The 25,743-nt window shown below is 49.8% G+C and overlaps 1 protein-coding gene across 1 annotated transcript in view; it reads left to right on the top strand.

The window, feature by feature from the left end:
- Positions 1-25,743, top strand: part of SCN1B (sodium voltage-gated channel beta subunit 1) — a 99,233-nt gene that overhangs the window by 50,857 nt on the left and 22,633 nt on the right. The window contains exon 3 of the mRNA XM_063942237.1: positions 19,013-19,179. Within this exon, the coding sequence (XP_063798307.1) occupies positions 19,013-19,179 (167 nt within the window). The remainder of the gene's footprint in view (positions 1-19,012; positions 19,180-25,743) is intronic.

The raw sequence follows: 25,743 nt of genomic DNA, 5'->3' as shown, positions 1-25,743 counted from the left end.
CCTCAGTGTCTTCCTTAAATTCAGCGCTGCCCGTGAGCCAATCAGAGCTCGCGGACCGGCAGCCAAGGCTGCTGGACCGCGAACTTTGATTGGCACACGGATCAGCGCTGAATTGAAGGAAGACACCCGCACCGTCGCCGGAGACTGAGGGGCAGGAGAGGCGCAGGGTGCGCTCTCCTCCCCTCACACGCACACACACACACACACACACACACACACACACACACACACACACACACACACAGGACAGCAGCAGCGGTGAGCAGCAGTGGAAGGGGAAGGGGGGGCATGTATATCTGGCACTGCGGGGACATGTGTATCTGGTACTGGGGGCATATCTGGCACTGCGGGGACATGTGTATCTGGTACCGGGGGCATATCTGACACTGAGGGCATATCTGGCACTGGGGGCATTTCTGTATCTGGCACTGGGGGGCAATGTATAACTGACACAGTGGGGGCATTTGTGTATCTGGCACTGTGGGGCAATGTGTATCTGGCACTCTGGGGGCATTTGTGTATCTGGCACTCTGGGGGCATTTGTGTATCTGGCACTATGGGGCAATGTATATCTGGCACTGTGAGGCAATGTATATCTGCCACTCTGGGGGCATTTGTGTATCTGGCACTGTGGGGCAATGTGTATCTGGCACTGTGAGGCAATGTATATCTGGCACTCTGGGGGCATTTGTGTATCTGGCACTGTGGGGCAATGTGTATCTGGCACTCTGGGGGCATTTGTGTATCTGGCACTCTGGGGCAATGTGTATCTGGCACTGTGGGACAATGTGTATCTGGCACTCTGGGGGCATTTGTGTATCTGGCACTATGGGGCAATGTATATCTGGCACTGTGAGGCAATGTATATCTGCCACTCTGGGGGCATTTGTGTATCTGGCACTGTGGGGCAATGTGTATCTGGCACTGTGAGGCAATGTATATCTGGCACTCTGGGGGCATTTGTGTATCTGGCACAGTGAAGCAATGTGTATCTGGCACTGTGGGGCAATGTATATCTGGCACTGTGGGGCAATGTATATCTGGCACTGTGGGGCAATGTGTATCTGGCACAGTGAGGCAATGTATATCTGGCACTCTGGGGCAATGTATATCTGGCACTGTGGGGCAACATGTATCTGGCACTATTGGGGTCATATGTATATTTGACCCTCCCCCCATATATGTATCAAGCCCCCATTTCCATTGCCCACGCCCAATGTGGCATTTGGCCACACCCATTTTTTGGCACGCACTCCTTCCACGCGCGCACGCAGTACCTATAAGACATTTTTTCTACTTGCACCACTGATTAGGCCCCTTGGTACGGCATCAGTCCGGATTACAGTATTTGCAGGAAACTGATAACAGAATATGAAGAGATTTGTAGGGACCGGTGGATTAGCATTACTGCTAGTATCGCAGATTACTGCATAAAAACAAAATTAGTAATTAATTCATAGATATGGGAAATGCACGTGATTGCAAGGTGTACCCTCATTGGGGGTACCTCACCCAAATTGTCAATGGATCCATCTGACATTGTAGAATGAACATTGTACTGGCATATTTTTGGGGTTAATATTGCCGTGTCACAGATCTTTAAGTTGTTTCAGAGCTATAATAGATATCCGATTCAGTAGTCGGAGAAATGTTCTACTAGTCTTAGTAAGACTGATTAATGAAGACTTGTGACTCACCATACCTCATAACACTTTGCATCAATGAATTGGGACATGGGTCATGGCCATGTCATAATGGGGTCCTAGGTGTGGCACGATAAGGATGCACAGTCAAGCCTAGGGTTCCCCAAGTACTTGTGAAGAACTTGGCCATACGTTAGCCACTTCCCGTCCCTTCCAAACACCCATTCATTCCATGTGCATCAGTGGAAAGTATACATGGAACCCGTCACCACTGCTATTCTATGGACAACATAACTTCCAACTTTCTTTCCATGGGACAAACTTGTGACAGAGCCCTACAATCAGGATTTTTTTTAGTTGGGACAGTTGGAAGGTAGGACACACCTAAAAAACAAAAATGTCAGGTGTGGTATATTTTGTCAGTATTTATAATGTTGACATGAGAATACATTGACTTTTATTATGTCAAGATGGATGAATTGTTGATATGACTAGAATGTTGACAACATGTCCCTGATGCCACACGCATCAGTGGCAGGTACACGTGGTGACTTACATGGTCTGGCAACTCCAGCTGCGACTTACGGGTCTGGCAGGGGATGTCAGGACGACTTTCTGAGGATCTTCAAGTGCTTCTGGTGGTAAGTATGACTAATCATAACTCTTAACCCTCCCCCCTAGTACCTAACCTGCCCTTCCATAGCTTATCCCTCACTATAGTGCCTAACCCTAACCTACCTTCCTGTAGCCTAACCCTAAGCCTCCCCTCCCACAGCCTAACCCTCTCTTTCCATAGCCTAACCCTCCCTCTAGTGTCTAAACCTAATCTCCTTTCCTGTAGCCTAACCCTCCCCTCCCATAGCCTAACGCTCTCCTGCCATATCCTAACCCTCCTTCTAGTGTCTAACCCTTACCTTCCTTCACATAACTTAACCCTCCCTCTAGTGCCTAAACCTAATCATCTTTCCTGTAGCCTTACCCTAACCCTCCGCTACCAGTCAAGGCAGATTTTCAACATTTCACATATCAGCATTTCAGATGTCAACATTGTGAACATTTGGACATTATGCAGATGACGACATGTTTGATGTCAGCATTTTAAAATGAAGACAGAATAAATGTCAACATTGTCGTGAAGACATTATGACTACATATCCATAAAATGTCCTACACCTAATGTGTTTTTTCCATATCTTGCATGTTGGCCATCCGTGTATCCTCAGGAATACAGATATTATGTTCTGCACTCAGGGGACCATTTCTGAGCATGGAATTAAAACACAAATGTCTACTTTATAAGTTTATTTTATCACTATGCCGCTTATGTTTTTTTAGCCTATACTTGCGGAGTTAGTGCATGAAGATGTCAGTAACTGAAGAGTAGCGATTCTCTGATGGGACAAGATTAAGGGATTCAGGCTGAATACAGAGTGACTGCACTATTACACCCATATCCGTGACAAAATGGAAGTAAGATTTTAATTAGTGGGATGAAATTTTCTAATGAACTTCAAGTATGTAGAGGTAGTGCATTTTGAGAAGAATTCCTAGGTTATTGTAAAGCCCTTGGAGTCTAGTAAAGCCGCTTGATTTTCACAAGTGTCCTATACAGCAGGGATTGGGTGTCTCATCTTCAGAACTTGACTTGCAAGGGGCTTTCTGCATTCATTCAACCTATCACCAATGGAACAACTTAACAAAACATAAAGTGAGAAGGTCCTGCTATCAAGAGCTTACATTCTATGAAACAATGTGGGGATCAGAGCAGTGGGGTGCACGATCTGGAGAAGATAGGAGGAGGTTTGGTAGGCTTCAGTGAAAAGGCGAGATTAGATGGTAATTTAAAGGCTGGAAGTCAAGGTGAAAGTCTGATTGAATTTGGGAAGTCATTCCTTAGGAAGTGATTGAGGAGATGTGGTGGTCATTGCCTGAGCAGAGCAGACAAGAAAGAGTTTGAGTAGAGATGAGATTGGAGATGTGTGTGTGGTTGTGTGTGTATGGGGGGTGGGTTGGGGTGAGGGGGGTATGAGGTCTTTGTAAGTTAGTGAGAGGATTTGAAGTCGATATGGTATCGGAAGCCAGTGGAGAGACTGACGGGGAAGCAGAAGTGGAGTGGCAAGTGAGGAAAATGCAGTGGGCACTGTAGTTGAGAAAGAGGAGTTAGATAAGTGGGTCAGGCTAGAGAAGGGAATGTCACAGGCATGATAAGGGAAACAATGATCATTTACATGGCTTTTTCGGTGAGAAAGGGCCAAATATTGGAAATGTTATAGAAGTGAAAGCAGTAGGATTGGGTGAGGGACTGTAGGTGGTAGGTGAAAGAGAGGGCAGAGTCGAGGATCACACCCAGAGAGAAGACTTCAGAAGAGATGTAGGTGTTGTCAATGGAGAGGGAGATAATTAGAGGAGAGAGGAAACTGGGTGTGGGAAAGACAATGAATTCAATTTTAGAGATGTTAATTTTCAGGTACAATTGTGATATTCAAGAGAAAATGGTCAACAGACTGAGATGTTAAAGAGGACGGAGGTAGAGAGGTCAAGGGTGGAGATGTATAGTGTGGTGTCATCAGCATATAGGTAGTATTGGAGGCTAAAAGAGATGATGAATCAGAGGGAGGAGTTATAGATTAAGTCGAAACAAAGCGGATCAAGGACAGAACTTTCTAGAAAAGGACTTGGAAGAGGAGGTGGAGGGAGTTGAAGGTAACAAAGAAGCAGTGAAGGTTGGAAGACTGGTAAGAGATGAGGGATATAGCTGGATAGAGAGGAATGACAAGTTTGGGGGGGTGAGGGGTGGTGTGGACATTGTTGTAAGATGATGGTGAAAGCTGGAGTAGCATAGTCAAGAGCAGAGGCAGTAGAGCTCAGCAGCTCATTCAGAGCATTAGAGAGTGGCGATGGGGGGAGAGAAGAGAGTCCACTGAGTATGAGAAACAGGAGGGATGAAGTGTTTCCAATATATGCCTAGTGAGATTAGCTTTCAGAGACTAGGAGGAGAAGCCTTGGGAAGAGAAATGTTGCAAGAGAAGAAATTATAATCAGAGAGAGGATTGGGGAGTTATTTAAATCAGAAGCAGTACAGCATTGGGAGTAAATCAAGTACAATGGTTCTAGTGGTAAGAGGTCCATTAAGAGGGGATCAGTATGCAGTATAGATAGCCCCAATGTGATAACTGACAATGTGGATGTACGGACACCTGAATGTTGAACATGGCATACAGTACTGACACAATAGTAATGTGATTTAATGCCATCTAACTTTATAGGCATTAGAACTTTAAAGATGATGGTAAAGCATCATGTTTAAAATTCTGATGCCGCCACAGCTAGAATGCTTTAATTCACTTTTGGACATTGACAAATTAACTATCTCTCATTGAGAAAGGCCCGACAAGGTAGCCAGGGAAAGAGGTCTGAATGTGGCAGGGCTGATTAGATCATCAAATGGATGTTGAATTCCCTTATGATGAGGGAAGAAAGGTCAGAGGAGAAAAAGTGGAGGAGCCAAGCAGAGGAACAATAGGTGCGGGTGACACAGAGGTGCATGGGAAGGAAGAAGCAGGTGGAGTGGACCTCAAAAATAAGAGAATTGGGGAGGGTTCATGGGGAATGTCCCAGAAGTCCAGTGGGGGGAAAGAAGGAACCCAACCCTGCCTCCTCGATGATAGTCAGGTGGTGGCTCTCAGGTCTGGGGGTGTGGGAGAAGAAAAGGATAGTGCAGTTGAAGAGATTATGTCAGTAGGTCAAAGGAGTTGGAATAAAGAAGTGATGGATGGAGGTCAGTTTGTTGCAACCTGACCTTAGTTTCCAGAAGGTACAAGAGAGGAGAAGGGAGAAGAAAGATGGATGAGGTTAGAAGATTTTCAAGTATTTTGGGGACTTCTGGGTGTAGGCCAGTGGTGGTGGGTGGTGGAAAGGGTGGGGATGATCTGAGGGAATGGGATGGTGGGTGAGGTGTGAGAATAATAGGAAGAAGAAGTGGGTGAGTCATGGTTAGGCAAACGTGTAAACTTGCTACTGGTTAGTGTTTGGACAGAGATTAAGAAGATGACATAAACAGGTACTGTCTACTATGTCATAGACAGATACTGTCGTCTATTATATCTACTAGCAGGTACTGTATAAGAGAAGAAAAAGTTGTGTAGTCTGGACGAGCATCAGTAAACAGTGCATGGGTAGTGAGTAATTAAGGGGTCTAAGTACTAAAGGGTCCTACACATTGGCCGATCCGCCGCCGAGCTGCCCGACGGCGGATACGGCCGACGGGCGACCCGGCGGCGGGGGGGGGGCAGTGACGGGGGGAGTGAAGTTACTTCACTCCCCCCGTCACACGGCTCCATAGAACTGCAGGCAAATATGGACGAGATCATCCATATTGGCCTGCATGCACAGCCGACGGGGCACCAGCGATGAACGAGCACGGGGCCGCACATCATTCATCGCTGGAGCCTCCACACTGCACGATATGAACGTTATCTCGTTCATTACTGAACGAGATCATTCATATCGTGCAGTGATGTCGGCCAGTGTGTAGGGCCTATAAGCCTTGGAGAAAGATAAAGTGGAGAGAGCTAAAATATCAACCAGCCAGCTGCTGTCATTCTTCAAACACAGCCTGTAACATGGCAGTTCAGAGCTGAGTGGCTGGTACAGTACTTTATCTCTGTCCACTTTATCTCCATCCAAGGTTTAGCTTAGTACATACTGTAGACCCCCTATATAACAGTTAACAGCAGAAGATCGCAGCTTACATCAAATAAACCAAGGCAAAGCAAGAAGCAAACATCAGTGCAGTTTGGAGGCTGGGGGGAGAGAGTCAGACAGACTGGGGAGTAGAGCAGATGAGCAGGAATTCTGGAGTCCAGGTGTTGCGTGGCCGAGACGGTGGTCAGCAGAAGCATACACAAAGTTAGCCAGTTTCCAGGCATCAGGTCATGATGGGTAAGGTCCAGAGGATGTAAAATGTAAAAGTTGCAATTAAGTAAGGTGTTGGTGTAAAGGCTACGTCAGTAGAGCTTTTTAAGCCTGCTTGGGATAGGCATATGAATATCCTTACAAAGAACTAAGGATCAAATAGGGTTGAAGTTACCAAAAGGTTAAAAAAGGGGGCAGACTAGATGGGCCAAGTGGTTGTTATCTAACGTCACATTGGCCCTCATTCCGAGTTGTTCGCTCGCAAGCTGCTTTTAGCAGCTTTGCACACGCTAAGCCGCCGCCCTCTGGGAGTGAATCTTAGCTTATCAAAATTGCGAATGAAAGATTAGCAGAATTGCGAATAGACACTTCTTAGCAGTTTCTGAGTAGCTCCACACTTACTCGGCATCTGCGATCAGTTCAGTCAGTTTCGTTCCTGGTTTGACGTCACAAACATACCCAGCGTTCGCCCAGACACTCCTCCGTTTCTCCAGCCACTCCCGCGTTTTTCCCAGAAACGGTAGCGTTTTTTCGCACACACCCATAAAACGGCCTGTTTCCGCCCAGAAACACCCACTTCCTGTCAATCACATTACGATCACCAGAACGAAGAAAAAACCTCGTAATGCCGTGAGTAAAATACCTAACTGCATAGCAAATTTACTTGGCGCAGTCGCACTGCGGACATTGCGCATGCGCATTAGCGACTAATCGCTCCGTTGCGACAAAAAAATAACGAGCGAACAACTCGGAATGACCCCCATTGTGTGTTTCTATAAAGTGACAGTAGGCAAGACTTTGACGTCACAGTTCTACTTTAGCAGACATGCACCTACCTAAATGGGGAACCCCAGTCATGCAGTTGAATGTACAAAGTGCACCACACACATTTCAAAAACGGGAACGCGGTCCTTATACAGAACCTGCATATATAGATCAGTCAGGTGTCACTTGTTTCCTCGTTCCTCAGATTTCTCTTGTAGGCTATTTTCTGACAATGCTTATTATAACTGTTTTTGTATAATTACATTAAATCTAACGCTTAATCTCCAGGTAACTCCTGTGCAGTTTCTATTTGCTGTAGACTGTTCCGGAGATGTTCCTGCGAGAAGCAGGCTGTGCTGGACTTGTGCGAGTCTGGCCAGATTTTTAAAGTTTCAATTATTTACACTGCAAATAATTGCGACTTTAAAAATCCGGGCAGACTCACACGCAGTACCGAACAGCCTGCTTCTTACAAGCTACTACATTTTACCCAAAGGGTTAAAAGTTGAGAAGATCCATTAACAAATGCAGTACCCAGTGCAGTGCAAATCGTCAGCCAAGCACAAGTTAATTTAAAAGCCTGCTGTGTACAGAGACTTCCTGAGCCCTAAGGGCCGCGGCGCTGCATCAGCACATTACACCCTTTCTGTGATGCAGGGAATTTTTTTAGTGCTGAGAATCATTTTTTTTCCTTACCAGTGCACAAACCTGCTAACATGTTGTACTTGTAAGTTACGTAACACCTAGTGCAGCCAACGTACAGCACAAGTGCCCTTTGTATATTTTACCTGTGATCTGCTCAGAGTGGAGGCAGCCATTTTGTGGGTTGAGCATGTGACATCACTGAGGCACAAAATGGCTGCCCTGCTGCATGCTTGCTCACTTTTTACAAATTAATTTGACTCATCATCTCATCAAGTTGGCGGGACATGGCGTATGAGAACGTTAAAGGCAACAGCCCACTCGGCGTGAACTGAGGTGGGCGTGGCTTGATCATACAATTTGCACGTGCCTCACCCATCTTGCAAGCAGGCCGGCATCTGAGTTTGTTAGCTTGGATGTGTGGGAGGTATTCCCCTAATTTGGGAATCTCTGAGACATTCCAGGCATCACTGGGAGGGGCAACTAGGTGGAAGGTTCGGGAGGGTGTGGGGTGGGTGGTCTCTGTGAAGTGGTGGGAGAGGCAATGATGATGCAATTCAGAGCAAATCTCATCATCAAGGTGGCGGCACGAGGTCTGCATCATGTGACTTGCCTATTTTTCTGGGTGTCCATGAGAGCTACCCGAGATTGGGGAGAGTAGGTAACAATGATTCCATGAGAGTAGGAAATCAATCAAATAAGATTTTTTCAATAGGCACTAATTTTCCCCCCATATATTTAAAAAATTTAGTAAAAAAAAAATATTAATTATAATTTTTTCATTAATGGAACTGAAATCTCGAGCCTCGTCAGATGCTTGCACATCCGTGAACCAGCTGTCAGCGCCACGTGTGCCCAGATCCCCTGAGAATGGCCAGGCGCAGCGGTTCGCTAACCCTTACTACCGCAGTGAGATTTCATTAATAAATTGCAGCATTAACTTTTTGTTTTTATTTTTTTACCACTGGCAAATAAGAAAAAAATGATTGCTATTGGCACTTGTTAATAAACATACCCCTATGTCCCACTGTATGCATTTGACGTTTGCACCCTACATTGCATAGTAAGCAGTGCCGTATTAAGCATTGGGGGTGCACGGGGCCCTTAAGACAAGGGGGCCCCGGTAGAAGGGGGGGGGGGATGTATATTAGATTGTGCATATCTCCCAACATATCCCACTCCAGGAGGGACAAAATGCTCTTTACCTGGACTTTCCACTTAATAATATATGATTGGCATCACCTGTGTTGAACTATTTAATTCATAAGAAAGGTATTTCAGCACAGGTGATTGCAATCATAAATTAAGAAGGAAGTCCAGGTAGAGAGAATGTTTTCACTCCTGGAATGGGTTATGTTGAGAGGTATGGATTGTGTATATTAAATTAATACCAATGGTGTATATTAGATGTAAACTAATAGTTTAATAATGGCTGAGTACTGTTTATAGCTCCACCTAATTAAAAGACAACTATTATATAAAAATTTCTTGTAGTGGAACAAAGACAACTTAACCTTAAAATACACATAAAAAAATAAAATAATTTATCTTTTCACGTGCAAGAAAAGCATCAGCCTCTGTACTACTTACACACTGGATCAGGACTCAGGAGGACTCTCTCTGTGTGTGTCTCTATCTCTAGACCTAAATGGTTTAGTTGCATAACAGTTTACACAAGACTCAGACACCCAAGCAGGGAAGAGGAGAAGCTGGTATCCCTGGGTCACTTACAGCTCTCTCCCCCCTCCTATCTCTCCTCTGGTCAGAAAGCTCTGTCTGTAGCTCATGAAATCTGATACTCCTGTGTCTCTGCCTGCACTGCATACTGTTCTGCTCACATTCTGGCTGCAAGTTCTGCTGCTGCTTAAGAGGGAAAGCTAGTGATGTCAGTGTGCTCTGGCCGGGGGGCTCCCTGACAAAGGGGGGCCCGGGGTACAGTATGCTCTGCATCCCCTCCCTTAATCTGGCTATGATAGTAAGCACAGTCAGCCATGACTGCAATAACCCTGGTCACTTAACTGGAGGTACAGTGATAGGCGTTTTATACATGGGCAGGAGACATAGTGATGGCGTGTTCTGCTGAATTACTGTCTAATGTATATTCTTCAATTATTTAGAGCTTATGAAATGAGAGAATCAGCCCATGGGACGCAGCATGCATTCTACGGAACCATTAAATAAACAATAGGGAGAAAAAAGTGCATTACATGGAAATAAGAAGAAAATGGGGGTATGGTACATTTTAACTGGGGTTCATTTATGAAGCGCTGATGGTCAGTTGCGCAGCGCAAAAGCATATTTGGACTCGCTACCTGCCTTGATTCAGATTAGATGAGGTATGTGGGTTTATGTAGCAAGATAGAGCTTAAGGGGGTCTATTTCCTAAGCCTTGGGCGGAGATTAACTGGACGGAGAGAAAATACCAACCAATCAGCTCCTGTCATGTCACAGGCTGGGTTTGAAAAAATAAGAATTTACTCACCGGTAATTCTATTTCTCGTACTCCGTAGTGGATGCTGGGAACTCCGTAAGGACCATGGGGAATAGACGGGCTCCGCAGGAGACTGGGCACTCTTAAAAGAAAGATTAGGTACTATATCTGGTGTGCACTGGCTCCTCCCTCTATGCCCCTCCTCCAGACCTCAGTTAGGGAAACTGTGCCCGGAAGAGCTGACATTACCAGGAAAGGATTTGGAATCCAGGGTAAGACTCATACCAGCCACACCAATCACACTGTACAACTCGTGATAACCATACCCAGTTAACAGTATGAACAACAACTGAGCCTCAGTAACAGATGGCTCATAACAATAACCCTTTAGTTAAGCAATAACTATATACATGTATTGCAGAGAGTCCGCTCTTGGGACGGGCGCCCAGCATCCACTACGGACTACGAGAAATAGAATTACCGGTGAGTAAATTCTTATTTTCTCTGACGTCCTAGTGGATGCTGGGAACTCCGTAAGGACCATGGGGATTATACCAAAGCTCCCAAACGGGCGGGAGAGTGCGGATAACTCTGCAGCACCGAATGAGCAAAGGCAAGGTCCTCCTCAGCCAGGGTATCAAACTTGCAGAACTTAGCAAATGTGTTTGAACCCGACCAAGTAGCAGCTCGGCAAAGCTGTAAAGCCGAGACCCCTCGGGCAGCCGCCCAAGAAGAGCCCACCTTCCTTGTGGAATGGGCTTTTACTGATTTAGGATGCGGCAATCCTGCCGCAGAATGAGCTTGCTGAATCATGCTACAGATCCAGCGCGCAATAGTTTGCTTTGAAGCAGGAGCACCCAGCTTGTTGGGCGCATGCAGGATAAACAGCGAGTCAGTTTTCCTGACTCCAGCCGTCCTGGCTATATATATTTTCAAAGCCCTGACTACATCTAGTAACTTGGAGTCCTCCAAGTCCCTAGTAGCCGCAGGCACCACAATAGGTTGGTTCAAATGAAACGCTGATACCACCTTAGGGAGAAATTGGGGACGAGTCCTCAATTCTGCCCTGTCCATATGGAAGATCAGATAAGGGCTTTTACACGACAAAGCCGCCAATTCTGACACACGCCTAGCCGAAGCTAAGGCCAATAGCATGACCACTTTCCACGTGAGATATTTTAGCTCCACGGTCTTAAGTGGCTCAAACCAGTGGGATTTCAGGAAATCCAACACAACGTTAAGATCCCAAGGTGCCACTGGAGGCACAAAAGAGGGCTGAATATGCAGCACTCCCTTAACAAACGTCTGAACTTCAGGCAGTGAAGCCAGTTCTTTTTGAAAGAAAATAGATAGGGCCGAAATCTGGACCTTTATGGATCCTAATTTTAGGCCCATAGTCACTCCTGACTGTAGGAAGTGCAGGAATCGACCCAGCTGGAATTCTTCCGTAGGGCCCTTCCTGGCCTCACACCAAGCAACATATTTTCGCCATATGCGGTGATAATATTGTGCTGTCACGTCTTTCCTAGCCTTTATCAGAGTAGGAATCACTTCATCTGGAATGCCCTTTTCCGTTAGGACCCGGCGTTCAACCGCCATGCCGTCAAACGCAGCCGCGGTAAGTCTTGGAACAGACAGGGCCCCTGTTGTAACAGGTCCTGTCTGAGAGGCAGAGGCCATGGGTCCTCTGAGATCATTTCTTGTAGTTCTGGGTACCAAGTTCTTCTTGGCCAATCCGGAACGATGAGTATAGTTCTTACTCCTCTCTTTCTTACAATCCTCAGTACCTTGGGTATGAGAGGAAGAGGAGGGAACACATAAACCGACTGGTACACCCACGGTGTCACTAGTGCGTCCACAGCTATCGCCTGAGGGTCCCTTGACCTGGCGCATTATTTTTTTAGCTTTTTGTTGAGACGGGACATCATCATGTCTACCTGTGGCCGTTCCCAACGATTTACAATCAGCGTGAAGACTTCTGGATGAAGTCCCCACTCTCCCGGGTGGAGGTCGTGCCTGCTGAGGAAGTCTGCTTCCCAGTTGTCCACTCCCGGAATGAACATTGCTGACAGTGCTAGCACGTGATTCTCCGCCCATCGGAGAATCCTTGTGGCTTCTGCCATCGCCATCCTGCTTCTTGTGCCGCCCTGTCGGTTTACATGGGCGACCGCCGTGATGTTGTCTGACTGAATCAGCACCGGTTGGTTTTGAAGCAGGGGTTCTGCTTGACTCAGGGCGTTGTAAATGGCCCTTAGTTCCAGAATATTTATGTGAAGGGAAGTCTCCTGACTCGACCACAGTCCTTGGAAGTTCCTTCCCTGAGTGACTGCCCCCCAACCTTGGAGGCTTGCATCCGTGGTCACCAGGACCCAGTCCTGTATGCCGAATCTGCGGCCCTCGAGAAGATGAGCCTTCTGCAGCCACCACAGCAGAGACACCCTGGCCCTCGGGGACAGGGTGATCAGCCGATGCATTTGAAGATGCGATCCGGACCACTTGCCTAACAGATCCCACTGAAAGATCCTTGCATGGAGCCTGCCGAAGGGAATTGCTTCGTAAGAAGCTACCATCTTTCCCAGGACTCGCGTGCAGTGATGCACCGACACCTGTTTTGGTTTCAGGAGGTCCCTGACCTTCAGAATCCAGCCGTGCTGTTGCAGCACTTCCCGAGATAGTGCTGCATTGACTAACAACTGCTCCTTGGACCTCGCCTTTATAAGGAGATCGTCCAAGTACGGGATAATTATAACTCCCTTCTTCCGAAGGAGTATCATCATTTCGGCCATTACCTTGGTAAATACCCTCGGTACCGTGGACAGACCAAACGGCAACGTCTGGAATTGGTAATGACAGTCCTGTACCACAAACCTGAGGTACTCCTGGTGAGGTGGGTAAATGGGGATTGCAGATAAGCGTCCTTGATGTCCAGCGACACCATAAAATCCCCCTCTTCCAGGCTTGCAATAACTGCCCTGAGCGATTCCATTTTGAACTTGAACTTCCTTACATAAGTGTTCAAGGATTTCAAATTTAGAATGGGTCTCACCGAACCGTCTGGTTTCGGTACCACAAACATTGTGGAATAGTAACCCCGTCCCTGTTGAAGGAGGGGAACCTTGATTATCACCTGCTGAAGGTACAGCTTGTGAATAGCCGCCAGCACTACCTCCCTTTCCCTGGGAGCCGCTGGCAAGGCTGATTTGAGGTAACGGCGAGGGGGAGTCGCCTCGAACTCCAGCATGTATCCCTGAGATACCACTTGTAGAACCCAGAGATCCACCTGTGAGCGAACCCACTGGTCGCTGAAGTTCCGGAGACGCGCCCCCACCGCACCTGGCTCCACCTGTGGAGCCCCAGCGTTATGCAGTGGACTTAGTGGAAGCAGGGGAGGATTTTTGTTCCTGGGAACTGGCTGTCTGGTGCAGCTTTTTCCCTCTACCCCTGCCTCTGGGCAGAAAGGATGCGCCTCTGACCCGCTTGCCTTTCTGAGGCCGAAAGGACTGTACTTGATAATACGGTGCTTTCTTAGGCTGTGAGGAAACCTGAGGTATAAAAGTCGACTTCCCAGCTGTTGCTGTGGATACGAGGTCCGAGAGACCGTCCCCAAACAATTCCTCACCCTTATAAGGCAAATCCTCCATGTACCTTTTAGAATCAGCATCACCTGTCCACTGCCGAGTCCATAATACTCTCCTGGCAGAAATGGACATTGCATTAATTCTAGATGCCAGCCGTCAAATATCCCTCTGTGCATCCCTCATATACAAGACAACATCCTTTATATGCTCTATGGTTAGCAAAATAGCATCCCTGTCGAGGGTATCAATGTTGTCTGACAGGGTATCAGACCATGCTGCTGCAGCACTACACATCCATGCTGAAGCAATAGCAGGTCTCAGTATAGTACCTGAGTGTGTATATACAGACTTCAGGATAGCCTCCTGCTTTCTATCTGCAGGCTCCTTTAGGGCGGCTGTATCCTGAGACGGCAGTGCCACCCTTTTAGATAATCGTGTGAGCGCCTTGTCCACCCTAGGGGATGTCTCCCAGCGTAACCTGTCTGTTGGCGGGAAAGGGTACGCCATCAGTAACCTCTTAGAAATCACTAGTTTCTTATCAGGGGAACACCACGCTTCTTCACACAATTAATTTAATTCATCAGATGGGGGAAAAGTCACTGGCTGCTTTTTCTCCCCAAACATAATACCCTTTTTAGTGGTAACTGGGTTAATGTCAGAAATGTGCAACACATTTTTCATTGCCGTAATCATGCATCGGATGGCCCTTGTGGACTGTACATTTGTCTCATACTCGTCTACACTGGAGTCAGACTCCGTGTCGACATCTGTGTCTGCCATCTGAGCTAGCGGGCGTTTTTGAGCCCCTGATGGCCTCTGAGACGCCTGGGCAGGCGCGGGCTGAGATGCCGGCTGTCCCAAGGCTGTTACGTTGTCGGTTAATACCTTCCACATATCCATCCACTCCGGTGTCGGCCCCGTAGGGGGCGACATCACACTTATCGGCTCCTGCTCCGCCTCCACGTAGCCCTCCACATCAAACATGTCGACACAGCCGTACCGACACACCGCACACACACAGGGAATGCTCTGACTGAGGACAGGACCCCACAAAGTCCTTTGGGGAGACAGAGAGAGAGTATGCCAGCACACACCACAGCACTATATAACACAGGGATTATCACTATACTGAGTGATTTTTCCCAATAGCTGCTTATTAAGACCAATTTGCGCCTAAATTTATGTGCCCCCCCTCTCTTTTTTACCCTAGTTGTACTGGATACTGCAGGGGAGAGCCTGGGGAGCGTCCTTCCAGCGGAGCTGTGAAGAGAAAATGGCGCTGGTTGTGCTGAGGAAGATAGCCCCGCCCCTTCAGCGGCGGGCTTCTCCCGCCTTTTATAATGTTAATGGCGGGGTTTTTTGCACATATACAGTGTTATACACTGTATTATGTGCTATTTGTGCCAAAAGGTAAACTAATTGCTGCCCAGGGCGCCCCCCCCAGCGCCCTGCACCCAACAGTGACCGGAGTGTGTGGTGTGCTATGGGAGCACTGGCGCACAGCTGCAGTGCTGTGCGCTACCTTAATGAAGACAGGAGTTTTGAGCCGCCATTTTTCATCTTTATCTTCCGTCTTCTGGCTCTGCAAGGGGGACGGCGGCGCGGCTCCGGGAACGGACGATCGAGGTCGGGCCCTGTGTTCGATCCCTCTGGAGCTAATGGTGTCCAGTAGCCTTAGAAGCACAAGCTAGCTGCAAGCAGGTAGGTTTGCTTCTCTCCCCTCAGTCCCTCGTAGCAGTGAGTCTGTTGCCAGCAGATCTCACTGAAAATAAAAAACCTAACAAATACTTTCTTTTCTAGTGAGCTCAGGAGAGCCCACTAGGTGCATCCAGCTCTGGCCGGGCACAGATTCTAACTGAGGTCTGGAGGAGGGGCATAGAGGGAGGAGCCAGTGCACACCAGATATAGTACCTAATCTTTCTTTTAAGAGTGCCCAGTCTCCTGCGGAGCCCGTCTATTCCCCATGGTCCTTACGGAGTTCCCAGCATCCACTAGGACGTCAGAGAAATGATAGTTAGGAGCTGGTTGGCTGGTCATTTATCTCCGTCCACTTTATTTCTGTCCAAGGCTTAGTAAATAGACCCCTAAGGCTGCAGAAGTGGGACGGAGGGGGTGTGTGGGGGGAGGGGGGGATGTTTCCTAGCAAACTACTGAATAGGTAAACTGGTGCTCTGTTCTCTGATGGTGAAGGCTTATTAAATTGAGATAAGGGGTAAAGAGGGTGCATTTCCCTTAAACATCTATTTATATGACTCAGAAGGACTTCAGTTTTCACTACTGATCAGGGCTGGCTATCGAAATACGGATGTGGGATACATCCATGCACTTAACATTGGAGACACGTTGTTGGAGTTACATAAATCTCCAGCTAAGATGACTGGTAAAAAGAAAGTTTGTGTTGCCTTAGATTACTGCTATATTGCATCACATTTGATTGTTTGTGTTCTGTTGGGGCAACCCAATCGATTGATGATTGAGCTTATACATTTAATTGGACTTGTTGTATACCTTTACGTAGCAGTTCAACAGAGAAGAATTCCAAGTAAAGGTCGAGATATTCTATAAACACTATGAACTCATGTTATAAATGTCGTTTATATGTCCCTCACTCCCATGATTAGTTTAAGCCAGAAACTGAGTAATAGTTTAGGAGTAAAACTGAAGTGTTTCTTTTATTGGAATAAGTTGTTCTCAAGTGTTAGGAGATTGGACTTAACTCTGATGGTTATACTTTTGCCCAGTACTGCATGCGTTCCGGTAGCCAGCTCTTGCAGCAACTGCCTCCATTGGTGGACAGCCTGGTGTTACAGCATCTACAGACACTCAAAGAGGGTGTCTCAGTCCTTGCACATTCATGTGCAAGGATGTACACGGGGGAGGGCTTTGTAATGGCATTTGCATAAAGACACAGTCAGGCTACCAGCTGCAGCCACTTCTGATTCAGGACCATACTGTACAGAACTTACGTGCACAATAATGGGCATTGTACCAATAATACTTACCTGATTTTGGAACCACATTGCACTACATGGTCCGTTTAGCATAATTTTGAGGCACTCATCCACTTTCTAGTCTCCTACAATGCTGCTCTGTTTCATCAGCACCCTTGCCTACCCCAACCTCCACCCAGTTCACATTTTTGCTCCACCGATAATACCGGAGTCATGTGCAAAGTGCAAACTCAAGCACTACGGCCAAAGTCTGTGTAGGCTAGAGCAATGGAAGCACGTGACGTTGCCAAAGAGATTAGGGGCCAGTTGTAATGAAGTCTGAGCTGGCCGGAGGTGCGGCTTCCCGGCCGAACTTGGATGTTATTTTTAAAGTTGCAATCGTGTACAAGGCAAAACCATGCCTTGCAAATGCTTTCTGCTTTAAAAAAATTCCACATTTGTCTGGGAACCTAGACCTCCAGCCAACTCGGATTTTACTGCATCCAGCCCAAGTTGTGATTTTATGTAAATGTTGTTTTCATGTTCATAGTGGGGGATATACTGGGCGCTGCGGAACCCTTGCGGCGCCATATAAATAAAGGATAATAATAATAATAATAATAATAATAATAATAATAATAATAATAATAATATAATATGTAAATAAGGAAGAAAGGGATTTAGGAGTCACTATTTCAAGTGACTTAAAGGCAGGAAAGCAATGCAACAGAGCAATGAGAAAGGCAAGTCAGATGCTTGGTTGCACAGGGAGAGGAATCAGTAGCCTGAAAAGAGAAGTAATAATGCCACTGTATAGGTCATTGGTACGGCCTTATCTGGAATACTGTGTCCAGTTCTGGAGACCATATCTCCAGAAGGATATGAATCAAGGCAGGTAGCGAGTCCAAATATGCTTTTGCGCTGCGCAACTGACCATCAGCGCTTCATAAATGAAGTGAACCCCAGTTAAAATGTACCATACCTCCATTTTCTTCTTATTTCCATGTAATGCACTCTTTTCCCCCTATTGTTTATTTAATGGTTCCGTAGAATGCATGCTGCGTCCCATGGGCTGATTCTCTCATTTCATAAGCTCTAAATAATTGAAGAATATACATTAGACAGTAATTCAGCAGAACACGCCATCACTATGTCTCCTGCCCATGTATAAAACGCCTAATACTGTTCCTCCAGAAGGATATAAAGACATTATAGAGTGTACAAAGAAGGGCAACTAAAATGGTGCATGGCCTACATCACAAAACTTACCCGGAAAGGCTAAAAGATCTTAACATGTATAGCTTGGAGGAGAGAAGGCAAAGGGCAGACATGATAGAAACTTTCAAATATACCAAAGGTTTAAACAAAGTTCAGGAGGGAAACATTCTTCAAAGGAAGAGAAGTATTAGAACTCGAGGACATACACTGAAACTGGAGAGAGGCAGGTTCAGGGGAAATTTAAGGAAAAATTATTTCACAGAAAGGGTAGTGGATAAGTGGAATTGCCTCTCATCAGAGGTGGTAGAGGCTAAGACTGTAGAGCAATTTAAACATGCTTGGGATAAGCATGTGAATATCCTTACAAAGAATTAAGGTTCAAAAAGGGTTGCGATTACCTAAAGGATAAAAAAAATGGGCAGACTAGATGGGCCAAGTGGTTCTTATCTGCCGTCAAATTCTATGTTTCTATGTTTCTATAAGCTGGAACAAGTTTGATTTTTATTTATTTTATTTCCCTAGGCTTGATGTGACAAAAGGTAAAGATTCAGACAGGGTATGATGACTTTTATAGGCACTGTATAGTGAGTAAATAAGCCCTAAATTAGTTGAAATCATGCTTGAGCAAATATGGATAAATCAAAATAACGGAGGCACCAATTAAGTCACCTCTGCTCAGTATGGATAGCCTTAAAACCTGGACTGCTAGAGTGCATTGAGGACCGTGGTTGGGAACCCTTGCAGTGTAGTAAATAACATTCACATAAAATGATTTATTTGTCACTAAACCCTGCTGCCCGAAGATTGTGCCCACAGCATGTTCCATGCTTGGTAAATACTGCCTTGTAATCCCCAATCATTACTGAGATGCTGTTTGTCTTCTATCCGCAGTGTCCTCCTGTCGGTCAGGCTGCGTGGAGGTGGAATCTGAAACAGAAGCCGTCTACGGGGGAAAATTTAAGATCCGATGTATTTCATGCAAGAAGAGAGGAGAGACGTTGGCTAAAACCTTCACAGAGTGGTTCTTTAAAGGAGAAGATCGGGATAAATTTGACCTGGTGAGTTTGTTGGCCAGTGGTGATGTTTCAAAACTACCATGAATAAAGGTTTACCCCAGTGGTTTCCAAACTTTTTTGAATCATGGTGCTCTAGAATATCAGTTTTTTTTTCACGGCACCCCTAGGCCAAAAATTTCTTATTGAGAAATATAGAGAGGAATATTACATTAAGTAGATCGCATTTATATGTCATCCTTAGGGTCAGTTGTGTGGTGAGGGACAAAATTTTCTTCTGTTTGGCCACATTTTGTGACTGGCAGCCACCAGCACTGGTTTTGCCTATTATATTGAACATGAATAATTTGAATTGGTCCTGGACCGCCAACCCAGGGCACCCCTCCAAGTGTCCCGAGGCACCCCAGGGAGCCACCGCACACAGCTGGGGAACCTCTGGTTTAGGCAATACTTGGTAACTACAGGGGAGACCACAGAACGCATCTACCTTCTGCTGCAGAAAGGGATATCTGAGTATTCAATTATTGCAACATACAGGGTGGCTGTGTCTGCTTTAAGCAGGAGGAGACTGGTATATGCAATGTAGTATTTATATTTGGTGCAGCGTGTGTGGTGCACATGGACCTCTGGGTCCAGATGGGCCCACACTGAACACACTACACCCATGTTTAATGACTTACCGCTCCAGAGTCCTGCGATGGCGCTGCAGCAGAAATCACCTGGAAAATGGCAGAGCCTTGCCCCTTGCCCCTTCAAGGTTCTAGTTATGCCCCTGGCTGTGAACCCTTTAGCCTAAAAGTCAGACGTGTCCTATTAAATGAATGTTCCTACGTGGTAACTGTTAGCATGTGCGGTAATCCCTCGGGGAAGAGAATATAAACCAATAGAAATAGTGTGTATAGCAGTGAGCAGTAGCGGGTGATGCAGTTCAGCCTCTCAGTAGTTATGCGAGCATGCAGCTATACAGTACAGTTCCTCAGCATGTAGGCCAGCATAGAGTTAGTATGAAAAGCAAGGCACGCTCCGCTGCTACTCAGCAGGTATCCCACTCTCCGGCCGCATGCGCCATGTTCCGGTCAGCGCTCAATGTGTCTTATCCTAGCGCTGATCTCCCTCTCTGGCGTCTCCCTGTCAGCCCTGTCACTAGCCGCACTGTCCATCTCCTCACGGCTCTCCTTCAGGCTCCCTAGCAGCCAAAGAGATTAGGGGCCAGTTGTAATGAAGTCTGCCACCGCCACCACACCCCCACTGGGGCATGACCACACTCTTAACAGGGCCGGTTCTAGACCTTGTGGCGCCCAGGGCGGAAGATTCCTGTGGCGCCCCCCCCCCCCCCACCCACAGAAAATTAGAGCTGGTGCACCCCTGTAGCTGTGCCCCCTGTAGCTGTGCCCCCTCTGTAGCTGTGCCCCCAGTAGCTGTGCCCCCTGTAGCTGTGCCCCCTGTAGCTGTGACCCTGTAGCTGTGACCCCTGTAGTTGTGACCCCAGTAGCTGTGACCCCTGTAGCTGTGACCCCTGTAGCTGCGTCCCCTGTAGCTGTGACCCTGTAGCTGTGACCCCTGCAGTTGTGACCCCAGTAGCTGTGCCTCCCTGAAGCTGTGTCCCCTGTAGCTGTGCCCCCAGTAGTTGTGCCCCTAGTAGATTTGCCCCCCAGTAGTTGTGCCCCTGTAGCTGTGCCCCCTGTAGTTGTGCCCCCAATAGTAGTGCCCCCAGTAGTTGTGCCCCCTGTAGCTGTGCCCCCTGTAGTTCTGCCCCCAGTATTTGTGCCCCCAGTAGTTCTGACCCCCGTAGTTCTGCCCCCAGTAGCTGTGCCCCCTGTAGTTGTTCCCCCTGTAGTTCTGCCCCCAGTAGCTGTGCCCCCTGTAGTTGTTTCCCCTGTAGTTCTGCCCCCAGTAGCTGTGCCCCCAGTAGCTGTGCCCCCAGTAGTTCTGACCCCCGTAGTTCTGCCCCCAGTAGCTGTGCCCCCTGTAATTGTTCCCCCTGTAGTTCTGCCCCCAGTAGCTGTGCCCCCAGTAGTTCTGCCCCCAGTAGCTGTGCCCCCAGTAGTTGTGCCCCCAGTAGCTGTGCCCCCAGTAGTTCTGTCCCCAGTAGCTGTGCCCCCAGTAGTTCTGTCCCAGTAGCTGAGCCCCCAGTAGTTCTGTCCCCTGTAGTTCTGTCCCCAGTAGCTGTGCCCCCAGTAGTTCTGTCCCCAGTAGCTGTGCCCCCAGTAGTTCTGTCCCCTGTAGTTCTGCCCCCAGTAGCTGTGCCCCCAGTAGCTGTGCCCCCAGTAGTTCTGTCCCCAGTAGCTGTGCCCCCAGTAGTTCTGCCCCCTGTAGCTGTGCCCAGTAGTTCTGTCCCCTGTAGTTCTGTCCCCAGTAGTTGTGCCCCCAGTAGCTGCGCCCCCTGTAGCTGCGCCCCCTGTAGCTGCGTCCCAGTAGTTCTGACCCCTGTAGCTGTGCCCCCTGTAGCTGTGCCCCCTGTAGTTCTGTCCCCAGTAGCTGTGCCCCCTGTAGTTCTGTCCCCAGTAGCTGTGCCCCCTGTAGTTCTGCCCCCTGTAGCTGTGCCCCCTGTAGCTGTGCCCCCTGTAGTTCTGTCCCCAGTAGCTGTGCCCCCAGTAGTTCTGTCCCCAGTAGCTGTGCCCCCTGTAGTTCTGCCCCCTGTAGCTGCGCCCCCTGTAGCTGTTCCCCCAGTAGCTGCGCCCCCTGTAGTTCTGCCCCCTGTAGCTGCGCCCCCTGTAGCTGTTCCCCCAGTAGCTGTGCCCCCTGTAGTTCTGCCCCCTGTAGCTGCGCCCCCTGTAGCTGTTCCCCCAGTAGCTGTGTCCCCAGTAGCTGTGCCCCCTGTAGTTCTGTCCTCAGTAGCTGTGCCCCCTGTAGCTGCGTCCCCAGTAGCTGTGCCCCCAGTAGTTCTGACCCCTGTAGCTGTGCCCCCAGTAGCTGTGCCCCCAGTAGCTGTGCCCCCAGTAGTTCTGACCCCAGTAGCTGTGCCCCCAGTAGTTCTGACCCCTGTAGCTGTGCCCCCAGTAGCTGTGCCCCCAGTAGCTGTGCCCCCAGTAGTTCTGACCCCAGTAGCTGTGCCCCCTGTAGTTCTGTCCCCAGTAGCTGTGCCCCCTGTAGCTGTGCCCCCTGTAGCTGTGCCCCCTGTAGTTCTGTCCCCAGTAGCTGTGCCCCCTGTAGCTGCGTCCCCAGTAGCTGTGCCCCCAGTAGCTGCACCCCCTGTAGCTGTGCCCCCAGTAGCTGTGCCCCCAGTAGCTGTGCCCCCAGTAGTTCTGACCCCTGTAGCTGTTCCCCCTGTAGCTGTGACCCCTGTAGTTCTGTCCCCAGTAGCTGTGCCCCCAGTAGTTCTGACCCCTGTAGCTGTTCACCCTGTAGCTGTGACCCCTGTAGTTCTGTCCCCAGTAGCTGTGCCCCCAGTAGCTGTGTCCCCTGTAGCTGTGCCCCCAGTAGCTGCACCCCCTGTAGCTGTGCCCCCTGTAGCTGCGCCCCCTGTAGCTGCGTCCCCAGTAGCTGTGCCCCCAGTAGCTGTGCCCCCAGTAGCTGCACCCCTGTAGCTGTGCCCCCTGTAGCTGCGCCCCCTGTAGCTGTGCCCCCTGTAGCTGCGCCCCCTGTAGCTGCGTCCCCAGTAGCTGCGCCCCCAGTAGCTGCACCCCCTGTAGCTGCGCCCCCTGTAGCTGCGTCCCCAGTAGCTGTGCCCCCAGTAGCTGCACCCCCAGTAGCTGTGCCCCCAGTAGCTGTGCCCCCAGTAGTTCTGACCCCAGTAGCTGTGCCCCCAGTAGTTCTGACCCCTGTAGCTGTGCCCCCAGTAGCTGTGCCCCCAGTAGTTCTGACCCCAGTAGCTGTGCCCCCTGTAGTTCTGTCCCCAGTAGCTGTGCCCCCAGTAGCTGCACCCCCTGTAGCTGTGCCCCCAGTAGCTGTGCCCCCAGTAGCTGTGCCCCCAGTAGTTCTGACCCCTGTAGCTGTTCCCCCTGTAGCTGTGACCCCTGTAGTTCTGTCCCCAGTAGCTGTGCCCCCAGTAGCTGTGTCCCCTGTAGCTGTGCCCCCTGTAGCTGTGCCCCCAGTAGCTGTGCCCCCAGTAGCTGCACCCCCTGTAGCTGTGCCCCCAGTAGCTGCGCCCCCTGTAGCTGCGTCCCCTGTAGCTGCGTCCCCAGTAGCTGTGCCCCCAGTAGCTGTGCCCCCAGTAGCTGCACCCCTGTAGCTGTGCCCCCTGTAGCTGCGCCCCCTGTAGCTGTGCCCCCTGTAGCTGCGCCCCCTGTAGCTGCGTCCCCAGTAGCTGTGCCCCCAGTAGCTGCACCCCCTGTAGCTGCGCCCCCTGTAGCTGTGACCCCTGTAGTTCTGTCCCCAGTAGTTGTGCCCCCAGTAGCTGCACCCCCTGTAGCTGTGCCCCCTGTAGCTGTGCCCCCTGTAGCTGCGCCCCCTGTAGCTGTAACCCCTGTAGTTCTGTCCCCAGTAGCTGTGCCCCCAGTAGCTGCACCCCCTGTAGCTGTGCCCCCAGTAGCTGTGCCCCCAGTAGCTGCACCCCCTGTAGCTGTGCCCCCAGTAGCTGTGCCCCCTGTAGCTGTGCCCCCTGTAGCTGTGCCCCCTGTAGCTGTGACCCTGTAGCTGTGCTCCCAGTAGCTGTTCCCCCAGTAGCTGTTCCCCCTGTAGCTGTGCCCCCTGTAGCTGCGTCCCCAGTAGCTGTGACCCCTGTAGCTGTGCCCCCTGTAGCTGTGACCCTGTAGCTGTGCCCCCTGTAGCTGTGCCCCCTGTAGCTGTGACCCTGTAGCTGTGCCCCCTGTAGCTGTGACCCTGTAGCTGTGCCCCCTGTAGCTGCGTCCCCAGTAGTTGTGCCCCCTGTAGCTGTGCCCCTGTAGTTGTGCCCCCAATAGTAGTGCCCCCAGTAGTTTTGCCCCTAGTAGATTTGCCCCCCAGTAGTTGTGCCCCTGTAGCTGTGCCCCCTGTAGTTGTGCCCCCAATAGTAGTGCCCCCAGTAGTTGTGCCCCCTGTAGCTGTGCCCCCTGTAGTTCTGCCCCCAGTATTTGTGCCCCCAGTAGTTCTGACCCCCGTAGTTCTGCCCCCAGTAGCTGTGCCCCCTGTAGTTGTTCCCCCTGTAGTTCTGCCCCCAGTAGCTGTGCCCCCTGTAGTTGTTCCCCCTGTAGTTCTGCCCCCAGTAGCTGTGCCCCCAGTAGTTCTGACCCCCGTAGTTCTGCCCCCAGTAGTTGTGCCCCCTGTAGTTGTTCCCCCTGTAGTTCTGCCCCCAGTAGCTGTGCCCCCAGTAGTTCTGCCCCCAGTAGCTGTGCCCCCAGTAGTTGTGCCCCCTGTAGCTGTGCCCAGTAGTTCTGTCCCCTGTAGTTCTGTCCCCAGTAGCTGTGCCCCCAGTAGCTGTGCCCCCAGTAGTTCTGCCCCCAGTAGCTGCACCCCCTGTAGTTCTGCCCCCAGTAGCTGTGCCCCCAGTAGTTCTGTCCCCAGTAGCTGTGCCCCCAGTAGTTCTGCCCCCTGTAGCTGTGCCCAGTAGTTCCGTCCCCTGTAGTTCTGTCCCCAGTAGCTGTGCCCCCAGTAGTTCTGCCCCCTGTAGCTGTGCCCCTGTAGTTCTGTCCCCTGTAGTTCTGTCCCCAGTAGTTGTGCCCCCAGTAGCTGTGCCCCCAGTAGCTGCGCCCCCTGTAGCTGCGCCCCCTGTAGCTACGTCCCAGTAGTTCTGACCCCTGTAGCTGTGCCCCCAGTAGCTGTGCCCCTGTAGTTCTGTCCCCTGTAGTTCTGTCCCCAGTAGCTGTGCCCCCAGTAGTTCTGACCCCTGTAGCTGTGCCCCTGTAGTTCTGTCCCCTGTAGTTCTGTCCCCAGTAGTTGTGCCCCCAGTAGCTGTGCCCCCAGTAGCTGCGCCCCCTGTAGCTGCGCCCCCTGTAGCTGCGTCCCAGTAGTTCTGACCCCTGTAGCTGTGCCCCCTGTAGTTGTGCCCCCTGTAGCTGTGCCCCCTGTAGTTCTGTCCCCAGTAGCTGTGCCCCCTGTAGTTCTGCCCCCTGTAGCTGTGCCCCCTGTAGCTGTTCCCCCAGTAGCTGCGCCCCCTGTAGCTGTTCCCCCAGTAGCTGTGTCCCCTGTAGCTGTGCCCCCTGTAGTTCTGTCCCCAGTAGCTGTGCCCCCAGTAGTTCTGTCCCCAGTAGCTGTGCCCCCTGTAGTTCTGCCCCCTGTAGCTGCGCCCCCTGTAGCTATTCCCCCAGTAGCTGTGCCCCCTGTAGCTGTTCCCCCAGTAGCTGCGCCCCCTGTAGCTGTTCCCCCAGTAGCTGTGTCCCCAGTAGCTGTGCCCCCTGTAGTTCTGTCCCCAGTAGCTGTGCCCCCTGTAGTTCTGTCCCCAGTAGCTGTGCCCCCAGTAGTTCTGTCCCCAGTAGCTGTGCCCCCTGTAGTTCTGCCCCCTGTAGCTGCGCCCCCTGTAGCTGTTCCCCCAGTAGCTGCGCCCCCTGTAGCTGTGCCCCCAGTAGCTGTGCCCCCAGTAGCTGTGCCCCCAGTAGTTCTGACCCCTGTAGCTGTTCCCCCTGTAGCTGTGCCCCCTGTAGTTCTGTCCCAAGTAGCTGTGCCCCCTGTAGCTGCGTCCCCAGTAGCTGTGCCCCCAGTAGCTGCACCCCCTGTAGCTGTGCCCCCAGTAGCTGTGCCCCCTGTAGTTCTGTC

This window comes from Pseudophryne corroboree, chromosome 10 (genome assembly GCF_028390025.1).
Source record: "Pseudophryne corroboree isolate aPseCor3 chromosome 10, aPseCor3.hap2, whole genome shotgun sequence".
NCBI classification, from domain to species: domain Eukaryota; kingdom Metazoa; phylum Chordata; class Amphibia; order Anura; family Myobatrachidae; genus Pseudophryne; species Pseudophryne corroboree.
The sequence above is the reverse complement of the archived record's forward strand: the minus strand, read 5'-3'. Positions and strand labels throughout refer to the sequence as shown.